General features: G+C 39.8%; 1 protein-coding gene across 4 annotated transcripts in view; it reads left to right on the forward strand.

The window, feature by feature from the left end:
* Nucleotides 1-15,251, forward strand: part of LUZP2 (leucine zipper protein 2) — a 325,887-nt gene extending 310,636 nt beyond the window's left edge. For all 4 annotated transcript variants that reach the window (XM_082200692.1, XM_082200690.1, XM_082200691.1 and 1 more), the window contains 2 exons: nucleotides 12,268-12,348; nucleotides 14,948-15,251. In XM_082200692.1, the coding sequence (XP_082056818.1) occupies nucleotides 12,268-12,348; nucleotides 14,948-15,052 (186 nt within the window). In that variant the 3' untranslated portion in view covers nucleotides 15,053-15,251. The remainder of the gene's footprint in view (nucleotides 1-12,267; nucleotides 12,349-14,947) is intronic.
* The last annotated feature ends 7,916 nt before the right edge of the window (nucleotides 15,252-23,167 follow it).

A 23,167-nucleotide genomic window follows, 5' to 3' on the forward strand; every position in this document is an offset into this window, starting at 1 on the left:
AGGCACATTCTGCTTGCATTGTCACAAGGTACTGCTGGTACAAATAGGAAGTCACTGTGAAGTGTAGCAAATCACAGCAAATCTTTACTAGCTTGATGCCTTGTTATTTATGCCTACTGGCAGGAATTCAAAATGGAGAAGCGGTTCGTGTGTCAGACTAGAGGGTGGAAGTGGGAGAGAGCCACAGGTTCAAAGCCCCACACAGCCATTAAGCTCATTGGGGTACCGTGCACCATTCACTATCTTTCAACCAGCATTCCTTACAGGGTTGTTGTGTGGAAATGGCAGAGGGAGAGAAAACTAGATACACTGCCTTGAGCTGCTTGGAAGAAAGAAGGGGTATCAGTGTCATAAATAAATAGTGCAAGGGTGTGTTTGGATGTGTGTCACATAGAATGGGTTGGTATGCTTTGTGAAAATAGGGAATTCGTTGTATGAAGTAAGCAGCTGAATTCTGCCCTCACATGGAGATGTGGTTAACGATAATGTGCTGCTGGTAGATAAGTAATTATATAACTGCCCCATTAGAAAGGAAGCCTGTCAGAGATACGTTTTTTGTTAAGAAAAATAAAATAAAATGACCTAAAAAGCATGCTGCAGCATCCGTTCCTCTGGAATGTTCACAATCTGAAATCTGGAATATTTGTACTACCTTGACATTGGGTGGGCTGTGCTTCCTTTTGACTATCTGTTAGATTGTCTGAAAAGCACTGGAAACACAGAATAGTTAGAAATTCAGAGAAGCACTTGTTAACTATTCAGCAATTAGTGCTATAGAATCATATGAACGGTACTTCTGAGTTGCCTATTTAATCAGCAAAACAATTTTGAAGTGGTGGAAGAATAAAATTGTACATCACTAAGCAGGTGATGCGTTGGGTGAAGGCAGGGAACTTCATTACTTTGATAAGCTGGGCTGCGTTTCCTGACTTGAACGCAATCAAAACCTTAACTGTTCTCCTCCTGTTCTTTAATCCTCTGCCATTCTCGTCTCATTATAAATAAAGTAACGGAAATTCAGTAACACATTCAAGACTGAATAATAGGATTAGGTTCTGAGTAGTTAGATCTGAAGATAAATTACCACTCGGTAGGAGCAAGTGTGAATTTCTCAGGGTTAGCATTTCTCATTAAGCTTCTGCTTCCAATAATGATCCATAAGAAACTGTACAAAAGAGGTGAAAGAAGCCATATGTAATTAATGAGCCCAAACCATATTAAATGCCGGTACTCTGTTGAAAACTTATGATTCTTTGTCCGATTACACTAGTTGCCAAACAGAAAAATAGTTTTGCACCAGTGTATTTTCTTCCTCTATTGAATTCATTCAAAATCTGAAAGTTGAGCATCTGATTTTGTCAATGTCAGCAAATTTTAAAGTGTATTTCTAAATACCTACCTCCGTTATCTCGCCATTGCCAGTTTCATCGGCTTCCATCTGCTGGAAAGGCAACCTTATCTACTCATGGAGCCTCCTGATGTGATTTTGAACCTTCATCCTCCAGAGTTATCCATCAGTACTGAATACTCCTCACTGCAGAAGTTCATTTTCTTAACATGAGGAAGGCAATGATGGTTGTAATGGACATACAACTTATGAGAGTTATCACTTGAAATGCCCTGGTTGGTCCTCACCCACCCCCGTTTTTAATAAATATTGGTGGAGATTATCATTGGGACTGTAGTATGTGCACAGTTCCAATGAAAAAGCCAGCTCACATCCCTAGGAGGCAAATTCTGATAGATACCTCTGGAACCTTGTCTTCCAGGGTTACTAGACACCATGGAGAACACTTTTCATTGCAACTATATCAAGGGAGGAAAAATCTCCTCTCATGCATTCCAAGCTTGATTAAAATCCCCTCCGCTACAACATCAACTGAATGAAAAGATAACTACAGGGCAACTGACTTTCGGGTTTGGTGGGTGTGCATCAGTAAACAAGGGGAATTAAGACCAAGAGAGCTGAGTGGGGGGTGCTCGTGTAATCTCACTGTATACAAGTTGTACAAGTGACAGTAAAGTGTGTGTTGTTGTGTTTTTTTTAAAAAAACCCAACACAACCTATTGTATTGGCCCAAATATAAGTCACACCCAAATATAAGCTACACCTTTAAAATTCAGGGGGGGGGGAGAGAGAGAGAGAGAAAGACAATACCTGAATATAGGCCCTTACTAACCCCAGGTAACCAGACAAACATGCTGTTATTATGAATTAAATTCATTAAATGATAACACCATTCATGGAAAATAAATTAAAGCAATCACAGTCTAGCATAAATCAATTTGCTGATGCAATATATGCACAGGAATGTGATGCATAACTTTAATCATTGTTAGTACCACCAAGAATCAGAATTGAGCATTTTATAAAACAATTTGCTTTGTTTTCAATTGTTTACATTCATCATCCTATGTCAGATTTCCAGCTCTTTGCCCTTGGTCATCTTTTCTTAAAAGAAAAAAAAAGTGATAACAGTTTTATTTATTTCCACCATACTTCTGCACTAAACAATCATTTGGTGGTAGAGGACGCTGAGCAATGGACCATATCATGTACATATTTCTCAGCAACCATGGCATTTAAGCTTCATAATTTGATCACTCACCTTTGGCTATTTGGCTCAGTACAGTTTATTGAGAGGAGAAAATTGGATGTTGACAAAATCTTATTTGAGATTGACCAACTTTTTGGCCTAAACTTCAGTTGTTCCCTGTTTCCCTTAAAGGGTCAATATGGGTTAAAACACAGGGACACACTACTTCATCCCAAGAGAGTTAGCAATATGACTTATGAAGGTGCAGGAGTGCATTCACAAAGTAGGTGGTTTAGTGGTTCTAACTTCTAAGATACTTCTAACTTCTAAGCTTGCTGAATCAACATCCATCTCAGATGTAATACAGCAAAGACTTTCAGGCACGTGCCAATTCCATTCAAGAACTTTACAAATCTTAAAATATTGGGGTTAATCTGTTACTTGGTATGAGTTGGTGCGGGGGGGGGATCAAACCATATCAACATGAACCTTATTGGAGCACACCAGAGTGTTCCTTGATTTTAAAATGGTCCTCCTTACATCACTTTCACCCACCCAGTCACAACATGCACCACTGAACAATCCTTTAGCACTTTGTGCAGGTGAAGACATGGTTACATTTGAAAATGAATGAAAATTGATGGTCTGGCTAGTGTTTCTTTTTCACATAGACTGGTCAATGAGCAATTTTTGTTGTTGCACATCTTCCATAGGAGTAAGCACACGTATGAGTAACTTCTAGGTGGCATGAGAAGATTGTAAATAAGCCCTATTCTGGTTTTTCATTTTTCTTTCAAGTTGGAAAAAATACATTCCCAGCTTCTAATGAGCCTATGGAATCCTTATAATTTAGACCTGCTCCATTTTCATCGACCATAATAAACAAGTTGCATGAGACCAGGCAGGTCTGCAGTGTGCCGTTTTCTTAAGCAGAGTCTTGCTTCATTGATTTAGCTGAATACCTTTGTAGTCCCATTGTTGCCGTTTGCATATCCACTTGCATAACTTAATAGCCAAGAGACATGCTGAATTTTACTATTTTATTTTTTCCTCCCAAATTCTTTTAATGAAGATGCATACTTGACTGAGCCACTTTCATAATTTATGCTCCCAGCTGGGTACTTCCCTAGCTTTGCTGTATAATTCACTGGCTGAGCTACCTACTGGAACTTGCTGAGTTTCTACATACTTTACTGATCAAGCTGCATATTTCATCACTTGAGTTTCCGCATCTAGGTACTTTTTCTGATCAAACAGCATGCTAAACTGATCAAGAAGGAGTAATGTATTAAGGCAGGAGCCATGCCTCTGATTGTCCTAGGTAGTTTAATATCTCACTTCACAATTTCCTCACTTCTTTCTCTTTCTAGTGGCTGTATAAAGAGGATGATCATTGCATCATAAGCATACATATTTCATTTGGAAACGCAGAAATAAATAAACTTACTTTTCCTTAACAGTCACTTGGTAGTCCTAAACTGTCAACATCATTGCGTTTTGAACACCTAAGCTTTCCTTTTACTGACATTTGATTCAGTAAACAACAACAACAAAATGTAAGCATTAGTCAAGACAGTGTTGTTCCCCCATATTAAAAATGCAAGCAAGGACCAATCTGACATTTCAATAAAGCATGGCTGATAGAACTTTTACTTGCCTGCCCACAACCCATGGCATTTACTAACAGGATTCAGGGAGAAGAAGATGTTACAAAGGGGAAGCAGGAAGCAGAGATACATTTAATGAAATAGATCATTTCTCCACCCCCGCCCCTTCCCCCACAAGGATAAATTCTAATTATTATGTTGTATTTCATAGATACAAAAGAGAGCACTACAGTGCAGAGTCTACACAGAAATGACTTAAAGGATCGTGACATTATAAAGATGCAACACCAATTAGCTCCATTTATCAAGCATCTGTAATCTTGTCTGCTCAGGCTGCCCTTGGCCTTGCAAAGCTCCATATTACAGATATTTTAAAACTTGATTAATTAAAATCTGAGTTTGGGGGAAGTTAGCTATCTGTAAAATGGCCAGTTTGATAATATGAATTTGTTAATTTGAGGTCCAATTATTTAGTTCTGGTCATATTTCTTCCATAAGTGAAGCATACGTGCAGGGTATAAGCAACTTCTTTTTTAACTCTTGAGGGAAGGAATGACTTGTTTTCAGATTACTTTGTTTTTTTGTTTTAAATTATCCTAGTTAAATGCCTTAATATTGCATATAATGGAGTGTTGTTGCTTCTCCCTACTGTGCAATATAACTCAGTACCTTGGTTCTTAAAAGAACATAATTCCTCCCTTCTCAAAAGCAGCCATTCCAAAGATAATTTCATGTCAGCCATGCATCTCCACTGAATTGTATCCTCCTTGCTTAATACAATGGCCTCTCGGGTATACAGACTCATCCATCTTTGCTATCCTCTCTGCCCTAACTCCCACATACTTTATTTGTCTGTCACTCCACGTAGAGCTAATAAGAACAGCCACATGAAAATATATCACCCCATTTTCCACATTGACTCTGAAACATTTGTTGAGCAACTTGGACTTGCAGGTAGATATTAAGTAAAGAGAAGCAAGATGATTATCCAGAGATCATGGCCTTAATCTTCCAAGCAGTGTTATGGAATTTCATTTCATGCCATGCTATAGAGATTGAAAGTCCACATTGAAATTATGTGTCAGAAAAAGCGCAAACTCACCCTATAAATCCCAAAGAGTGCACATAGGCAAGAAGAGTTTAAATGAACTTTTGCAGCTATATTTTCTTCAAGCCTGGATGCCCTTATGAAAGAGATGAAGCCTGATGGAGGATCATTACTTTCACCAAAGGGTTATCTTATAAAGAGACACAAAGCTATTGCTGTTACTCCATTTTTTTCATTTCTTTATAACATCAAACACATACAGTGCAGGGTGTGAGGTCAGCACCTTTTGGCCTGCCCAGCAACTAGAGAGGTGGTTGGGGAGCTGCCCCTCATGTTGTTGTCCAACCACTTTCTGTTTGTATTAGACATTACAAGAAGAGAGTCAGTGCCGGATTTACGTATAAGCTAAACAAGCTATAGCTTAGGGGCCCATTCTCTTGAGCCCCCCCCCCAAATAATTAAAGGGGGAAAAACCTGGATGTGCACTTCCAAAATATAAGATAAAAAACAAATAAAATAAAACCTACATACAGCAACAATGTTTTGTGTTGTGTAGGCTCCTATGATGGGCCCCACCTGCTAGCCTGCTCCCTAAAATATTGCAGGTTTGCTCATTTCTATATATAGGGTGCCTACATTGTGCATGTGCAAATGGCTTTAGATACCTATTAGGTCCATAAATTACCATATAGCATATATTCAACACACAAAAAACCACAATTTGTTGTTGACAAAGGACAGCTGGACATATGAAGGGCCCCATTACCTTCAGTAGCTTGGGGCCTCATCCGGCCCTGGAGAGAGTAGTGGGATATGGAGTCACTGTAGCTCCATGTCATTTTTTTTTACACCAGACCTAATAAATTAAGGCCCTTTTGAAATGTTTACTCATGCATTCACCTAGTGCACAAAGAAGGAATGTGCTGAGGCCAAGTAAACACATCCCATTGTTGGCATGTGGTTACATCCCAGTAACCCCACCTCCTTGTGTTTCCACACACAGCCCTCACATCTTCAGAAAGAAATTCTTTGCACATGCGTGACATCAAGGGCATGACTGCTCACCATATCCTTTTCCCTTCACACACCAGGGAAACACATGAGTAGAATGCATCTTCTGCCTTTTCCTCACGAAAGCAAGATGAGATGTTGTGTTTGAATGCAGTTGTAATTCTGTGTTCTGGTATTGCCGTGATTCAGTACATTTTCATTTTCTAAATAAATAAATAAATCATTTTCATTCAACTGAAAGTCTGTCTCTACGTGGGAAATTGTGGCAAAAAGCCTTTATCACAAGAACATAGGAATCTATCATACACCAAGTCAGACCATTGGTCCATCTAGTTCAGTAGAGTCTACACTAGTGGTTCTCAAACTTTTTTCAGAATAAAAATTTGCACATGCCAAAGCAAAAAAAAAAAAAAAATATTGATAAGAAATGAACTGGATTTTTTTAAAAAAAACTATTCCTAGCAGTGTTCAGTTTACAACATAAGAACATGAATCATCCCCAAAATATAACTGTAAACGAGCCTCTTATATACATACCTTAAGTATGTATACAAACTCAGTGAGAGGTGTGAGCTTGCTTTTGCTGGCTAATCTCATTTATATTAGGACTAATTTGAAACAAACTCTCACCTCCTCATCAACTCAAAGAAGCCTTTGAAAATCCCTGTTCACAACAATACTGTATTTGTAAAATCGGTATTGGGGTGATACTTACCAGCTGCAGTTCAGCACCAGTAGTGCAATGCCCTATCTTTATTAAATATGTAGTTCTGTGTTCTTTCTTTCAGAGAAGCATTGCAATGCTGCTGCCTGAAGCTTTTTGTGCATGTTTGAAGCAGGGTTTAATGTGTGCTGGCTTCTATATACACAGGGAAGTGAGTACACAGTCCAGCAAAAGAGAGAGAGAGAAAGTTATAAGATGACCTAAAATGCCAGTACATTAAATATGGGTGAGGCCTTGAGGCAATGTCATTTGTATAATCAGCATGTAATAAGTCCATATTCATTATATTAAAGCTACTACATTCATGGAATAGACCCTTTTAGAGTCCCAAAATCTATTGTTTTAATAATACAGAGACACATTTATGAGTCCTTTTGTTTTGTTCAGGTGTTCAGCAATAGAGCTGCCCTCCAAAAGTAATGAGTAATACCTTAGTAAAATTGTCTTTCAAAGTCCCCTTGTTTGGCCTTAGAAATGTATAGCCTCATTGTTCTGTTAAATCACTTTCCTGATACTACACAGTAGCAATTATCAGTAGCCTGTAAGATGCTTACCTTATTCATTCTCTGAATTGCTATAATATACACCCACACCCAGTAAAATGCTGCAATATAACTGTTGGAATTAAATAATCATGCAGCTTTGACTTAATTTGTGCTAATTCTTGGTATTTGGCTAAATGCTGACCGGCAGTTACTTCAATATCTGTTGAACATATTCATTGAACTATAATAAAACCATGTTTTGACTCTGCTGTCGCAGCAAATGAATCTCATGGGGTGTCCAGATCACTGTCTAGTCCTGTTGTGTTGGATGAGTTTCAGTTACTAAGGCTCAAAGATGTGGATGAGGTGCTTGGACTGATTAGGTAAATCACTTATGCTCTGGACTCTTGCCCCTCTTGGCTGATAAAACAAGCAGGGAGGGGACAACTGGCTGTGCCAGGAAAGTGACTAATGCCTCCTTGCGAGAGTGGGTGGCTTTACCTGCTTGCTTGAACAAGGCAGTGGTAATATCACTCCACAATAAACCCTCCCTGGATTTGGAATATCTAAGTTACTACTGTAATGGCTAGTTGCTAATATCCCCTTCTTGGGCATGGTTAAAAGTAATGACATTCTAGGGTATGTACAGAGGGTGACACCCAATGGCATCATTTTGCTTATGCAATGGACTTCTCCTTCCACAATGGACTTCCATTTAGCCTGCTGTGATTGCCCAAAATCAAAGTGGATGTGATATTGGATGTGATTTTGGATGTCACTGATGATTCTAAACTGGCTAATGCAAAATGGAAGTGGGGGCGGTAGGCACCAAAAGTGGCTTAATGGGTCAGATTCAGGCCATGGGTTTTCCACAGAGTTTACAGTTTTAGCCTTGTGTTCTCAGTTATCCATGGCAAGTGAGACTAATCCATGGAATGAAAATAATCCTTCTGAAACTGATCCATGCCTCTACCAGCAAATTAGGAGAAACTCCTTTATTGTACAAAGGAAAGTGATAAACTATGTCCAAGACACCTTGGAGGGTCTACATTGGAAAAGGGAACTTTGAAGGGACACCTTTGGGGGCCAACATTGATGCCGAAATCCAGCATCACCTGAGCTCTGCGAGTGCAGCTTTCTCCCAACTGAACTGCAGAGTGTTTGAGGACTGGAACATTTGCAGGGAAGCCAAAATGCTTGTTTACAAAGCTATTGTACTACCAACCTTACTATATGCTTGTGAAACATGGACCACTTATAAACGCCATCTACAGCCCCTTGAAAGATTCCATCAACGGTGTCTCTGAAAAAATTTACACATCACTTGGGAAGACAGGCAAACTAATATTAGTGTACTGGAAGAAGCAAAGATCACCAGTGTTGAAGCAATGATTCTTCAACATTAACTTTGTTGGACTGGTCATGTTGTTCAAATGCCTGATGATCATCTTCCAAAGCAACTATTATATTCTGAACTTAAAAATGGAAAGCGTAATGCTGATGGTCAACAAAAGAGGTTTAAAGACTCTCTCACTGACAACTGGAAAACACTGGCCTGCGAGCGCTCCAGTTGGAGAACAGCCTTTACCAAAGGTGTCATGGGCTTTGAAGACACTCGAACTCAGGACACAAGGGAGAAACGTGCTAAGAGGAAGGCACGCTTGGCAAATGCACACCGTGATCAACTCCCACCCAGAAACCAACGTCCCCACTGTGGAAGGATGTCTGGATCCAGAATTGGCCTCCATAGTAACTTATGGACTCATTGTTAAAACCATGTTTATGGAAGACAATCTTACTTGGCTATGAGTGATTGCCAAAGAAGAAGAAGAAGCTTATCTTATTTTTGTAGCCTTTGTGCACAATTCTCTGTCCTGAACTTCCAGCTCCCAGGGACATGCTGGAGTACAAAAATGGTGGCTTTTGGCCACTGGGAGGAGTACCACTGCCTTGAACATCAATGGTAAACTGTCGGCAAATTTTTAATCCCTTTTAACCCTATTTTACACCATCTTTCTCTGAAATTCCTCTCCCATTTTCTCTGCCTGTGGATAAGGCAATGGAATGGAGAAAGGCATTTCGGTCCACCTACAACCAAAACTACCTAGATGAGGAAATGAAAGAACACCACCCAGCTGCCCTGGTTGAATATCTTGTCCACTCTTATCATTTGATTTCAAGGGTTTGGTAACTTACATCCATGAAGTATCAGACCAGTTCTATAAGATGGATAGATCTTGTCAATGTATGAGAGCCAGAAGGATGTCTGAGAATGGACGGATGAGCCAAAACAACAGGAATTATTATATATGTGCAGCTTCAGCAGTAGCGGCTGTGGCAGCCTAACTTGGATGAGATCAAGACCTGCTTCATAAACCTTATATCTCATCTAAGAAGAAAAATGCTTATCCATATGTGAAAGGATACATTGCTCATGGCACAGTCGATTGCACACAAGGCTGTTAGTCACTCCACTTTGGATGGAACTATCACTCCTTCCCAAACTAGGCAACTCTGGGTTGGCATTATATTTTGGTTTTGTCTCTGCCAATTGACACTGATGGGGTTATTGTTATTGTTCATAAGTAAAAGCAGCTGGTGTGTCTGACAGGTTGTCAATACTCCAGGCACTCATAGCAAGAGAGAGGAGGAGGAAGATATGGTGGTTTGAGAATTGTGGTACGTTCAACATAGTATCCTGTCTCCACAGTAACTAGCTCCAAACGGGCCAAGATGAGAAATCACGCTGAGAGTGGGAGGGATCCTGTTCTTCGCTTCTAACATTTTATGTAAAAACTATATCGTTTTTTTATTATGTCCACACACAAAAATCTGTTTCCTACATTGTAACATATTTCAGTATTTACTTAATTGTAACATATTTTGTAAAGCACATGAACTATAATCCCTATGAAAGATCCCTGATCTATTAGTGAAAGACAAAAAAACCCCTGCTATCCAAAGGAGTGGAGCACTTGCATGCAAGAAATGCAGGCGTGCAATTTGGGTTGTATGCTTCTGTACACATTGTAACTCAACTTCTGAGTACACACACATAGGATTCTGCTGCAAATAGGGCTGCTTAGTGGTCCAGTCTTGAATGCTGTCTTCTGTAAGAAGATGGGCTGTTGAAGTTCACAACAAGGAACTTTGGAAAACTGAAACTTTGTTTTCTCTTGAACACCCCATGTGAACAGTTGGAAGTCTTCTGTGCAGATTACTCAAGCTAAGTTGATCCTACAGTCACAAAAAAATAAGAATAGTATGGGAGGCAAGACTGCAGTTTCCTTGTTCTTTTGCTTGTGTGGTGGCCAACAGCAATCTAACTGGATGGCATAGTTGGGTTTCATCTATGGGTCACATGCTGCCAAATCTTAGTGGTTCAGCATTCTGTTTCTCACAGTGGTCAACATAAAGACAAGAGCTCTCTCCTGTTGTTGCTACCAACAACTAATTCTTGAACTCCTGACTTAAGAGTCTCTGTAAAGTCACTATTACTATTAGCCATTAACTCATTAACAATCACAGTGCCTGGAGACAGAGTGTCAGGTCATGTATCCACAGCAGTGACCTGAGGAGGAATGACTGCTGGGAGGAGTGCAGGAAAAAAGAAATGCCATGGCGCACCTGTAGCAGCAAAACTGGATGCCTTCCTCTGCCCCAGCTGCAATAAAACATGTCTCTCCCTTATCTGTCTCTACAGACATAGCAGGTGCTATAAATGTCCAGTGGTTTAACTTTAACCCCAAAGGCACACTCTTCCATTGTTTCCCAAGACAGTAGGATGCCAACACTGTTTTAACTCATCCTCCATGATTTTCTCTAAATGCCATCAAAGTTAATGGCCGTTGTTTCATGTGACAATGATTTTGCAACTCAATCAGCAATTCCCAACTTATTATAAACAATGTAATATTATAAACAGCGCTATTTCAGGGCCTGCTCTCACAATCACCATTTCCCTCTCCTTTCTTATTTCCTGTTCCTCCCCCAAACTCCTCTTTCTCCCACTATTGCCACTAATATAGTTATGACCTAAGTGGGGAGTATTTAGAACATTTATAATAAGAATGCAGTAAGTATTTTTAGCATAAAATTGTCCTGTTGCATGAAATGTTACATATGTGTGAAAATATCACAAAAAATGATGATACTAGATGTCTTGGAAGTCACTGCTTATTTATGACAACTTCTTGATATTTTGATACACCCCAGGAACACATTCTAAATATCTTGGGAGAAGTGTGGTTCAGATTCAAATGATTTCCCATAGAAAGATAGAACATGAAACTGCACATGTGAAATAGTCAGCTACCCTGCATCTCTAATACGGTTGAAGTTCCACACTGCGGTTAATTGCCAATTAACACTCTTTATCTCAGCAAGAGAAACAAGAATGTACTTTTATTAAATAACACGAATAAATGTGTGTGGATAATATATTTTTTTTTTGCAAAGAAAATAATTAAATACTCTGTTCCTCTCTGAGAGTTTTCCTGTTTATTTGCCACAGATAATTTCCATTATTTTAATTATGACATAATGATAATGCTATGAATTAGGACTCCTTTGCAGGAAATAATGGGTCTGCATGTTTTCATATCTGTTCTGTAATATTTGAAGGGGAAATTCTTATTTGCATACTTGTTGAAAATGTGCTCCAGAGCATCACCCAGCTGCGCCTTTCCGAGATACATTTCCAACTCTTTACATTCAAATCTTCAAATGTTACAAAATATATGGGGTCGATGTGCTCAGAAACACTTGGACCCTTATTTTCTGTTGTATATTACTAGACTGAGATACAAATTATGATTGATTGGTTGAATCACGATGCCATGGTTTCCCTTTTCAGGTTGGCAAGACTTGCTTAGGAAACCAGAACAATTCAACCTCTCTTCAGCTAAAGGTGGCAGAAACAGACCCAGATATGCAGGTGCTAATCTTGTTGTCTCTATAAATACTGAGCAAATTATAAAATGTGAAGATTTGTTTTCTTCAGTTGTTTTCCTTTCTGAAACATCTGCATTCTGAGAGATGTCTGAGTGCAGTAATTAATGAAAGCATTCCAAAAAATGACACCCAGGGACGATCATTTGACAGTTCTCATAGACGGCACCACACTCCAAAACAGATGTCCTTATGAACCCAAGACTGGCATTAGTGTGTTGGTGTGGATGTGGTGCATGAGAAACATGCTTCCATCTGTGGTGAGAGTGCCCACTTGCAAAGGATTTCTGGTCTAATGTATATCAGGAGGTTTTGAATAGCATAGAGATTACTATACAAATGGCCTCACTGCTTTCATTGTAAATATACAGGCAGGTCATAATAAATTATTATGTTCTAAGGAACTTAAAACAAAGCTGTTGGCAGGAGTCAGAATATCTACAGCACAAAAGTGGGAGACTTTACAGGGCAGATGTTATGTGGTATAAAAATGAATGGATCCTGGAAAAGATAGGACATAATCTAAAGATCTCCAATACTTTGGAAGATCCAGAACATTTATATGTTCTGTATCTTGGAAATATTTTATATTTCCCTTAACTTCAACTACCCATCAGGACACCTTGGTTCTATCAATACAGGCTATATGGAGTTGTTCTTCTTCTTTTTTTACCAATGCCTTCTGACCTTGCTGATGTAAAAAATAAGAGGATGGATGTATTTTCTTAGAAAGCATAAGGTTTGCTGTAGCAAAGCTGTTCCCTTCCAGTGAGCACTGATATTGAGAATTACTCCTTCTGTTTACAAGCTATTTATTCCACAAGATTTGCATACTACTTGACTGTAATGAAACCTCAAAGCTGTTTGCATCAAGGATTAAATAATAGAATTATCAGTAAAAAAAGAAGAAGTTAAAAACAGCTGCAGTATATCAACATTCAAAAATAATTAAAATCAATGATAAGCTAAAACCAAATTAAAGCATGTCACCATTCTACATTTCTGGATAAGCTTACCTAAACAAAAATGCTTTTTGCAGGCTGAAGTTACACCTAAAGTTACAGGCTGAAGTCTTCCTAAACACCCTTTCCTCACTCTGGTGTTTGTTTTTCCTTCCCCCTTCATCTCTCCCACCCCTTACTTGCATGGCAAGGCCCTGGGCCCCACAGTTCCCTTAGATAATAAACACACGGACACAAATATTTAGGTTAATGGGAGGTAAAAGGAAGTCACCCTCTGGCCATGCCACCATTTAAACAGCAAGCAGCCACACCCCCTAGCCATTCTGATTGGTCAGCTGGGGTGTGTGACACGGCCAGGAGTCCCTATGACACGGGTAGCATCCCTCCGCTCACAGCCAGGACACTGGGAGGTCCCAGATCCTATCCCACAATACTGCCCCCTGGGGAAAGGGAGCGGACCTGTCCTTCATCTGACATCATGTATGGCAGGTGTACATGGGTTCCTGAAAATAGCCTTGTGGATGAAATGGGGAGGAAATGCCAGTGAGCAAGATTTCTCTCCTCTTCTCCTGGTTTGGAGTGAAACAGAAAAATGCCCCTTGCTGGTGCTGAGGCTCTGAAGGCCTTGCAAGGAAAGTGATTTGCTACCTGCCTTTCAAAGGAGCCTGGGTTTTACCAAAGGAAATTTTACCACTCTCCTCTGGGGTAATAATAATAATAATAATAATAATAATAATAATAATAATAATAATAATAATAATTTATTATTTATACCCCGCCCATCTGGCTGGGCTTCCCCAGCCACTCTGGGCGGCTTCCAAAAGAATATTAAAATACTATAATACATCAAACATTAAAAGCTTCCCGAAACAGGGCTGCCTTCAGATGTCTTCTAAAAGCCTGGTAGTTGTTCTCTTTGACATCTGGTGGGAGGGCGTTCCACAGGGCAGGTGCCACTACTGGGAAGGCCCTCTGCCTAGTTCCCTGTAACTTGGCTTCTCGCAGTGAGGGAACCACCAGAAGGCCCTCGGTGCTGGACCTCAGTGTCTGGGTAGAACGATGGGGTTGGAGATGCTCCTTCAGATAGGGTAGGGAAATATCACTCATTTATTATATTGCAATTATTTATAAAAAGAAATATTTATATACTGCTGTATCATAAAAATATACCATGGTTTACAGCGATATAAAAACATAAAACCAAGCAATAACATCCTAAAAAGTTAAAAAAAACATGTTGAAAGCAGTTACAGATAGGTAGCCGTGTTGGTCTGCCATAGTCAAAATAAAAAATTCCTCCCAGTAGCACCTTAAAGACCAACTAAGTGTGTATCTGAAGAAGTGTGCATGCACACGAAAGCTCATACCAAGAACTACTTAGTTGGTCTTTAAAGTGCTACTGGAAGGAATTTTTTATGTTGAAAGCAATAAGATAAAATAAAAACAATAGACCGTTGTGGGGGATGTACTCTTAATTGCCCACATAGGGCTGACAGAATAGGAAAGTTTTCAGCAGGTGTTTAAAAGAAGGTACTGAAGATTGGAGATTCCTTGCAACATTGTGCTGCAAGTCCCACTTGTAATATTTTAACACTGATTGCGTTTTTCTCCATCTGTTAACAGAAGTCACACAGTCCTCCATGGATGAAACCAGAAATTAAAAAATCAACAGAGAGAAAAGAAAACAACCCTGAAGCATTGGCTAAAATCAAGGGAAAGACTCTGTAAACATCACCCAGCTCTCTTTAAAACGTTCTTCATTTGCTATCGTCTTCATCTTTTTAGTCCAGAGGCATGAAAATGTACCAGGTTTCTAAAGCATGCAATTTTTTCACTATTTTATGGATGTTTGTAAATTAGTCTAGAGATTTCTGAAATAGATTGATTAGTATCTTTCAGCAATAATCCAAGAGAAATGGATGTTTGAGGGAAAAAATGCTTTGTAATACAGTCCAGTTTTTTGAAATATTATTCTGCCCTGATCTGTAACTTGCTTATTATAAATCACTCTGTTTTGTAAAGAAATGCTATTAAGAATTTTTATTTTATTAACCAATCCTGTTTCATAAGTATCATTATTGCATATCGAGGTCGACAAGTAACTTTGCACACACATGCACACATTCAACCCGGTTTTGGCAAGGTGCCTGAAACTCAGTAGGGACAGTGCTTGTCTAACTTCTTGAGGGAGAAAGTTCCCTAGAGTTGGAAAAACCACACTGAAGCCATGACTCCTTGCTGCTTCAGGTCCATAGGGAACCACTAACTGCTCCTTCTGATGGTCTCAGTGATCGACTTGGAGTGAACAGGATAAGGTGGTCCTTAAGGTATCCTGGGCTTGTTATTCAGGGCTGTGTACACTACTAGTGTACTTGTACTACAAGAATTGTATTGAAGGGGGATACTCTAGCTGAGTCTTATCCCTGAGATGCTAATTTGCCAAATGATGCTGGAGGACATTCCTCTGTCTTGCCATCCCATGAGAACCTGCACAATCATCCCTACACTTAAACTACTGTTCAAAGGATATAATGGACTACTTAAAGGTTTGGGGGCTTCTTATCCTCTTAATCAGGCAATGTAGAAAGAAGCATTTATTGTCCTTGAGTCTATTAAAAACATCTTCAAAACTTTCCAAAGGGATTATCTGTCAAAGAGAGAGGAATAAAGGAATATTACTGAAGGCTTGTGGGGAAAGCACCGTAGGCGGTTTGGCAGCAGGAGCAGGAGGAGAAAATTCATATTTAAAATATGTGCTTCATTTAATCTTGAAATGCCAAGATGTAGATTGAGGGGGGGGGGAAGCAGAAAGCCCATTGGAGGTGCTACCATCATGTGAAAGCCGCAGGTAAGTTACACATATTGTACAGACAACTAAAATCTGCTGAGGGGGCTCCTTGAGCCAAAGAACTGAAACCCTGATAAAAGAGAGGCAACTGTGCCTTTTCAATGGTTGTGGCTGAAGCCTTGAAACTTGAAGAAAGGGCAAGGCCATCTTTCAATTTCACCCACCAGGGTAATTCAAACCCATCCTCTTGGGGAATGTGTCAAACTTCTCATGGACTCATGAGGTAAATATAATTTAGTTATTCCAAATGCAGCTTGTAAATCCTACATTGCTACTGCCCTTGTTTTAAAAAAAAACACCTCCTGTGGGAATTGGTATTTATTTATTTGACTCTCTAAGGTGAGCCAACCAGCTCATCCAATGTTGCCATTGGAAACGCTTGCCGAACATGGCCCTGCCATTAGCCTCTCATTGCTACCACCAGATAGATTTTAGGAATGGGGAAAAGAAAAAGGGTGGTGGAGAGTATGGACTATATATTGTGTGGGAGGTTGAGGGAAGCAGGACATCTAGTAAGGGTATACAGCCCCTCTATGGGTACCCTGAATAACAAGGCAAACCAGGGAGATTTGGCTCAGACTTCCTTTCTCCCGAGCCAGGCTGTGCCATTACCAATGCATGCTGAGGGAGATGTGGAAGGCTCCCAGTCTTTTGAATAGCTTGGTTTCTCCAGAAAGTTAAAACATGATCTCCCACCCCTTTTCTTTCCTGAGAAATCAAACCAAGCTCACCAGTGACATATATAGCATATTTAGATATAGCAGCTTCTATTATGGGGCTTTTTCATACCAGGAAAAGTCGGCAGCCAGGGATTTTGCTGAGTTGACGGGTTAGAAACCATACACTACTTTTAGCCGTCTCACAATGCTATGCTAAGCTCAGAACTCTGCACCCGCAGATATCCTAAGGGAAACCTTAAGGGCCCAAAGAATTGGGCAGGAAAATGGAAGCCTGCTTTGCAGGGGAAGAAATCTTTTGAGAAATTGTTGGGGTGTTAGGAGGAGGCACATGGCTCTGTGAGCAGTTCAGCAGCTTTAGATCTCCTTGTGCCTGTAGTTACGGTGCTACTTCATGATGGTCTCCGGCAGTGCTTTTTTCCTTTTAAAAATGTTTAGGGGTACTCTCAAAAAAATCACCATTTTATAATTCAAATCAGGAAAAATAAATACAGTAAATGGACAAAAGTACAAAGATTCACAAAATGTTTAGGGGTATGCGTACTCCTGCGAAACCCCAGAAAAAAGCACTGGTCTCTGATAAAGGTACTACGTAGATCCCATGCCCCCAGTCACTGATCAGCAACACTTTATTATACTTTATTATACTTCCAGCAAACTACTTCACGAGCTGTTGCTGCTTCTGCAACATGGTTAACTCCAAGTGACAACTCTTTAAAAGTGTATTTTCAGCCTAAAATAAAGAGTACATATTTTCTTGTTCAGCCTGAATAACTGATGAAAAAAAGAGACAAGGGCATCTGGGGTAATTTTGTATTTTAACATTTTACGATTATTATTTTTCTCTTTGGTTGGCATAATAATTATACACATCCACACACTTTTCAAGTGCAGGCTGGCTCAGATCAGTGCTCATTGTAGAAAAGAAAAATGTTGCATCTGGGTTTTTGTTTTCCACTGATTTCCATCTCAAATGCTTAAATTAAAAGGGGCTTTACAAACAACTTTCAGGAAAGCCAAGCAGCCAATTTTGTATGGAAAGATCACTGTATTTGAGCAGACACAATTTTCTTTTTAATTGTAAAGAAATATGAAAATAGCCGCCTGAGCATTATTCTCTGGAAATGAAGGCAGAAAAGTCCCACTTCTTGTTTAAATGTTAATGCCAGTAAAGAGACAATGAGGAATGTTAATGAAAGCATGCCAAAAAAAAAGTGAGTTTGAAAGCAGGTAGAAGGATAGTGGATCTGGAAACACATGCGGTAAATATTGGCTAGCAGGAAAATTCAAAAGCAGCTGTATTAGATTTTGACTTCCAAAAGGTGCACATAATAAGAGCGGCCCCTCTTTCCTAGTGAGTTTCCCTTCTCTCTTCTCTCCCCTTGGATCAGCAGTAGAACATTTATTTTGCATGTCGAAGGTCGCAGGTTCAATCCCTGACATCTCTATGTAGGGCTGGGAATGCCTACTTGGTCAAAACCCTGGAGAGCTGCTGCCACTTAATGTGGACAGTACCAAGCTAGATAGACCATGGGTCTGACTCAGCACAAGACAGATTCCTATGTTCCCAGCTCCCTCCCCAAAGCCCTGATGCAAGACCAGCAGAATATTGTTGGCTTCAGAAACAGGGTGGGCCTACTTCCCTTAATAAACTTCTCAGAATAAACCAGCAGCACCCTAGGCAACACCCTAGGGTGCTGCTATGGGTTAAACCACAGAGCCTAGGACTTGCTGATCAGAAGGTCACGGTTCAAATCCCTGTGATGGGGTGAGCTCCCGTTGCTCGGTCCCTGCTCCTGCCAACCTAGCAGTTCGAAAGCATGTCAAAGTGCAAGTAGATAAATACGTACCACTCCGGTGGGAAGGTAAACGGTGTTTGCGTGTGCTGCTCTGGTTTGCCAGAAGCGGCTTAGTCATGCTGGCCACATGACCCAGAAGCTGTATGCCAGCTCCCTCAGCCAATAAAGCAAGATGAGCGCTGCAACCCCATAGTTGGTCACGACTGGACCTAATGGTCAGGAGTCCCCTTTACCTTTACCCTAGGCTGATATTCAGGAAAACTCTGATGGAATTTTCCAGCGTTAAAGCCTTCAGCAATATACATACAGTCACTCTCCATTTCAGTGTGCAATTAAACAATTATACTTAACACACCCACCTTGTCTTCCTTGGTGGGAAGATGTGTCATTTTGTGGTTTGCTCAGGTGCCAAAGTGTCTTGGGCCAGCCCTGGAGTTCAGAACAGTTTTGGTTCTGGGGGTAAAACTCCTATAGTTGGAATATGTTCCATAGCATCATGTTCTTTCATTTCAATGATATGCCTTTTGCACTGGCTGTGTTTCATAGATCTTGGCGTTCCAGTGAAAAACAAAGAATATCCTATGAGCCTGAAGTTTGTGCCCAACCCTGACAAAACCTTTTGAGCAAGCATGACTTTAAAAACAATTAGACGCCTATGATATGTATATAACAAACTGTATTCTGCAAAAGAAGATATTTTCATGGAACGCAGTAGTTAGATAACCAATGGAAGCATTCCCCCCACCCCGCAGGAATTGGCAAGACCTGGGGCAATGATTCATGAAAATGCATTGTAAAATACGGTGTTCACCAGTCTGAAAAGCGTTACATTAAGCTACATGAAAAGAGCGCCGCTTTGTAAAGTTTATGGTCCCTTGTACTAAAACAAGGGACGGCTTTGTACATCCTTGTGATGAATATTGCAATTTCATAGGTGCAGGCACTGAAACAAACACTAATTGCAAGTGTCTGGAATTATTTATAGCTCTCTGTTGAACAAGGTTTTGCTAAACAAAATGAATGTAAACAAGAGCTACTCTTCAGATGCATTTTCTGTGAGCAGTTGGAGTTTTTTAGCTGCTACAGATGAAGCTTTCTGATGGATTCTCAGAAAAGTTCAGAAAAAAATAATTTACCTTTTTAAAGGGCCTGGTGACAGTTATGAAAAACCTCTAAAGCTGAAATTCTATGCACTACCCAGACCTGGAAGTAAGTCTCATCAATCTCAACAGAACATACTTCTACGTAGACTAGGATTGCATTGTAAGCCTTCCTTATTTAAATGTTCACAATGAGCTTGGCTGAAGGGAGACAGAAGAATGGGTGAGACAGGGAAGTGGGGCAATCTATTTTGAAGGCCTAGTTCAGATGCTGTAAAATCATCCGCATTAATGAATATACTAGTATCAGCCTAGCTCATGCATAGTTGCTTGCAAGAGGCTTCAAGTCATTTAGGAGCAATATGGACATTCATAATTAGATTATACAGTGTGAAAAAGAAATGCTATCTTTTGTCTTTTCCCCCCAGACATCTATTCCACCTTTGAAATCCTGGTAATGTCTGGGAAAATCCAGACATAAGGCAGCCCTACCATAGAGATTTATGTATCTGTCCATTTCACCAGCAGTAGATGCTTATTTATTTATTTCTCCAAATGCTCTCACAGTTCACAAGGTTTATTATCCTAATTTAAATCACTGGGGTGTTTCAAAGCTAGAGGCACAAGTAAACAGGATGCAGCAATCCAATATAAAATAAGTCAAAAATAGACATGTCCTTTTTCTGGCTGAGGTTCCATATATTTCATAATTGGATGGCAGGCATTTTTTTTTTTTAATGTTCCATTTTTCTGTGATGGAGTTGTAGTGATCAGTGGGGAATTTTTTTTTTTTTTTTTTGTCTTTTATGCGACAATGAGGGACATACTATTCTCTCTGGAAATAAGGTAGCAATGTTGTTTTAGAGGTGCAGTAAAAAGTACTGAATGTTTTGGAAATAGGTTTACAAGGAAACTCACAGAACAACTTACAAATCTGATCTATGAAGTACTGGGGATGGGAAGAAAATTTGAATTTGTTTGCATTTAAAGATGAATTGTATAATCTGCACCTTCTGGAACAATGAAACACAGCCATCTTGTGAAATCTGCACTTCTCCCAAATTCTCCAAAATTTGCAATAATGGTAATGTATACAAAAATCCATACACTGGGGTAAAGTGTCAGTGACAATCTGTGAAAATAGCATACAAAAATAGCATACAAAAATGCCTTGTATGAGAAATTTGCTGTGCAGAAAAATATGTTTATTAGGCAAAATAGCATATAAAAATGTGCATAGTACATTAGGATAAGTTTGCACTAAAACACTGATGAATTTTCATGATGGATTTATATATTTTTTTAAAAAAAGATGTGGAAATGCAGAGGATGCAGAAAACTGGGAGTGGGGTGTGTGTGAAATTTTAGATTGAAAAAATAAGAAACTGAAACTGACACATTTGCAAATCCTTATGAAACACAAGATGTGGTACTCCACTGTGCTTTTATAAGTATTAAAAGTCTTATCCAATCCTTTAGTTCCCCATGAAATTCCTCCTGAACTTTGTTTAAGAATCTCCAAACTTGAATTGCATTTTGCTTTGGGTGGAATTCAAGAGCAACCCAGCAATGCATGAAAATCCTGCTCTGCTTCTTTAGAAATTTTACCATACTTGTTAAAACTTCCCTTAGGTGGCTCTAGTCCTTTCTTCTTTTCTTTTTTAAGAGCCTGGTAAAATCTTCCCAATTCATTAGAATAAATAAGGATTAAAAAGAATAAAAGTTGAAAACCAATAGGAAAGAGCCAGGACAGCTTCATTTCAACAACAATATTCTAAATATTGGCTCAGGAAGTGGGCAGTTGCATTGAGCCGACAGCTCCCCTTTGCCCAAAGTACCAAGAAAAAGGCTTTGCTTCATTATCTTTCTGCTGTGTTTCCTACCAAGAAAGACCGATGGACTTAAGGCAGCTGGAAGCGAGAGCAGAACTCCAATCACTGCAAAGCTTGGATCATTGAAGCAGCTTGACTTTCAGATTAAAACAGGCATAGGCAAACTCAGCCCTCCAGATGTTTTCAGACTACAACTCCCATCATTCCTGGTCCTGTTAGCTAGGGATGATGGGAGTTGTAGTCCCAAAACATCTGGAGGACTGAGTTTGCCTATGCCTGGATTAAAATATGGAGAGAGAATAAATGGTACCTGGATTGTACCTCACCTTCCATAGTCTTTTCTTTTAAAGGGGTGTTGTACTACGCACTTATCCATTTTTTGTTTTATTTTAAATTGCATGGTCTCTCTCCACAGTGGTTGGTATTCTAGGTGACTTTGCCTGCAGATTATGAACACATCAATACGATGAAATATAAGCAGTTAAAAAAGGACTGTGTACATAAACAACAACAATAAAAACAAAGATGGTCAGCATCAGTTTATTTGTTTTGGCCCTAATCCTATCAAAACCTTTTAAAAAAAAATAAATAAACCCTGATTTTATTGACTGACCGACTGACTGATTTCATTTGATGTCTTGCCCACTTTTTGACCTAATTTCCCAGGGCAGGTTACAATAATATAATATACAATTATTCTTTTTTTAAAAAAGAACCAGTTCAAACACTTGCAATCATAAAAGTAAAACCAGTCCAGTCACAACAGAACAGAATACCTCAGCTGTGGATGGTGTGTGAAGCTTGGGCAAATAGGTACAACTTTAGCATACTACAAAAGCTATGCATCAAATATCCTAGATGCACCTCTGTTGGATATTCTACAATTCAGGGGCTGCCACAGAGAAAGCCCGAGTCTCCCAGGCCACCATTCCTTGCACTTCTGAAGGGTGGAGGAACTACCAAGAAGTTCCCACTGCTGATCTTAACACCTAAGAAGTTTTGTAAGGATGGAGACATCCTTTCAGATATATGGGGCCTAAATCTTTTAGGGTTTTAAACACTAATGTGAGCCCCTTGAATCGGGCCTGGAAACAAACTAGCAACCAGTGGTTACCTGAGTGCTACATGGAACCCCAGCCAGTAAATTGGCTGCTACATTTTGGAACTATTGAAGTTTCCAAATCATCTTCATACCTCATGTAGAGTGTATTGAAGTAATCCAATCTTGAGGTTACAGGGGTACTAACTTGAATAAAATATTGGAAAGGGGCAGGTTAGCCTTGCCCACATGATGTGACACCCACCATTTGAATGGCAATGGCCATCAACTTGGTGGGGGGCTCAAATATTTTATTGGGGGGGGAGTGACCTCAGCCCCAGGAGTTGACTCTTGTGGGGGTTTGCCAGAGCATGGAGGACAGTGGCCAAGTCATTCCTGTTCAAGAGAGGCTTCTAACCACTAAGGCTCTCTGAGTCTCTAGTAACATCAGTGGATCCAGTTGCCTAAAGGATGGAGACAAAGACATCAGGTAAACCTGCTTTGTGGTAATTTTCCACAGTTGGGGCTCAGCTTTAGAAAAAGCTGTC

Source organism: Podarcis vaucheri, assembly GCF_965113315.1.
Source record: "Podarcis vaucheri genome assembly, chromosome: 1".
In the NCBI taxonomy this organism is placed as follows: domain Eukaryota; kingdom Metazoa; phylum Chordata; class Lepidosauria; order Squamata; family Lacertidae; genus Podarcis; species Podarcis vaucheri.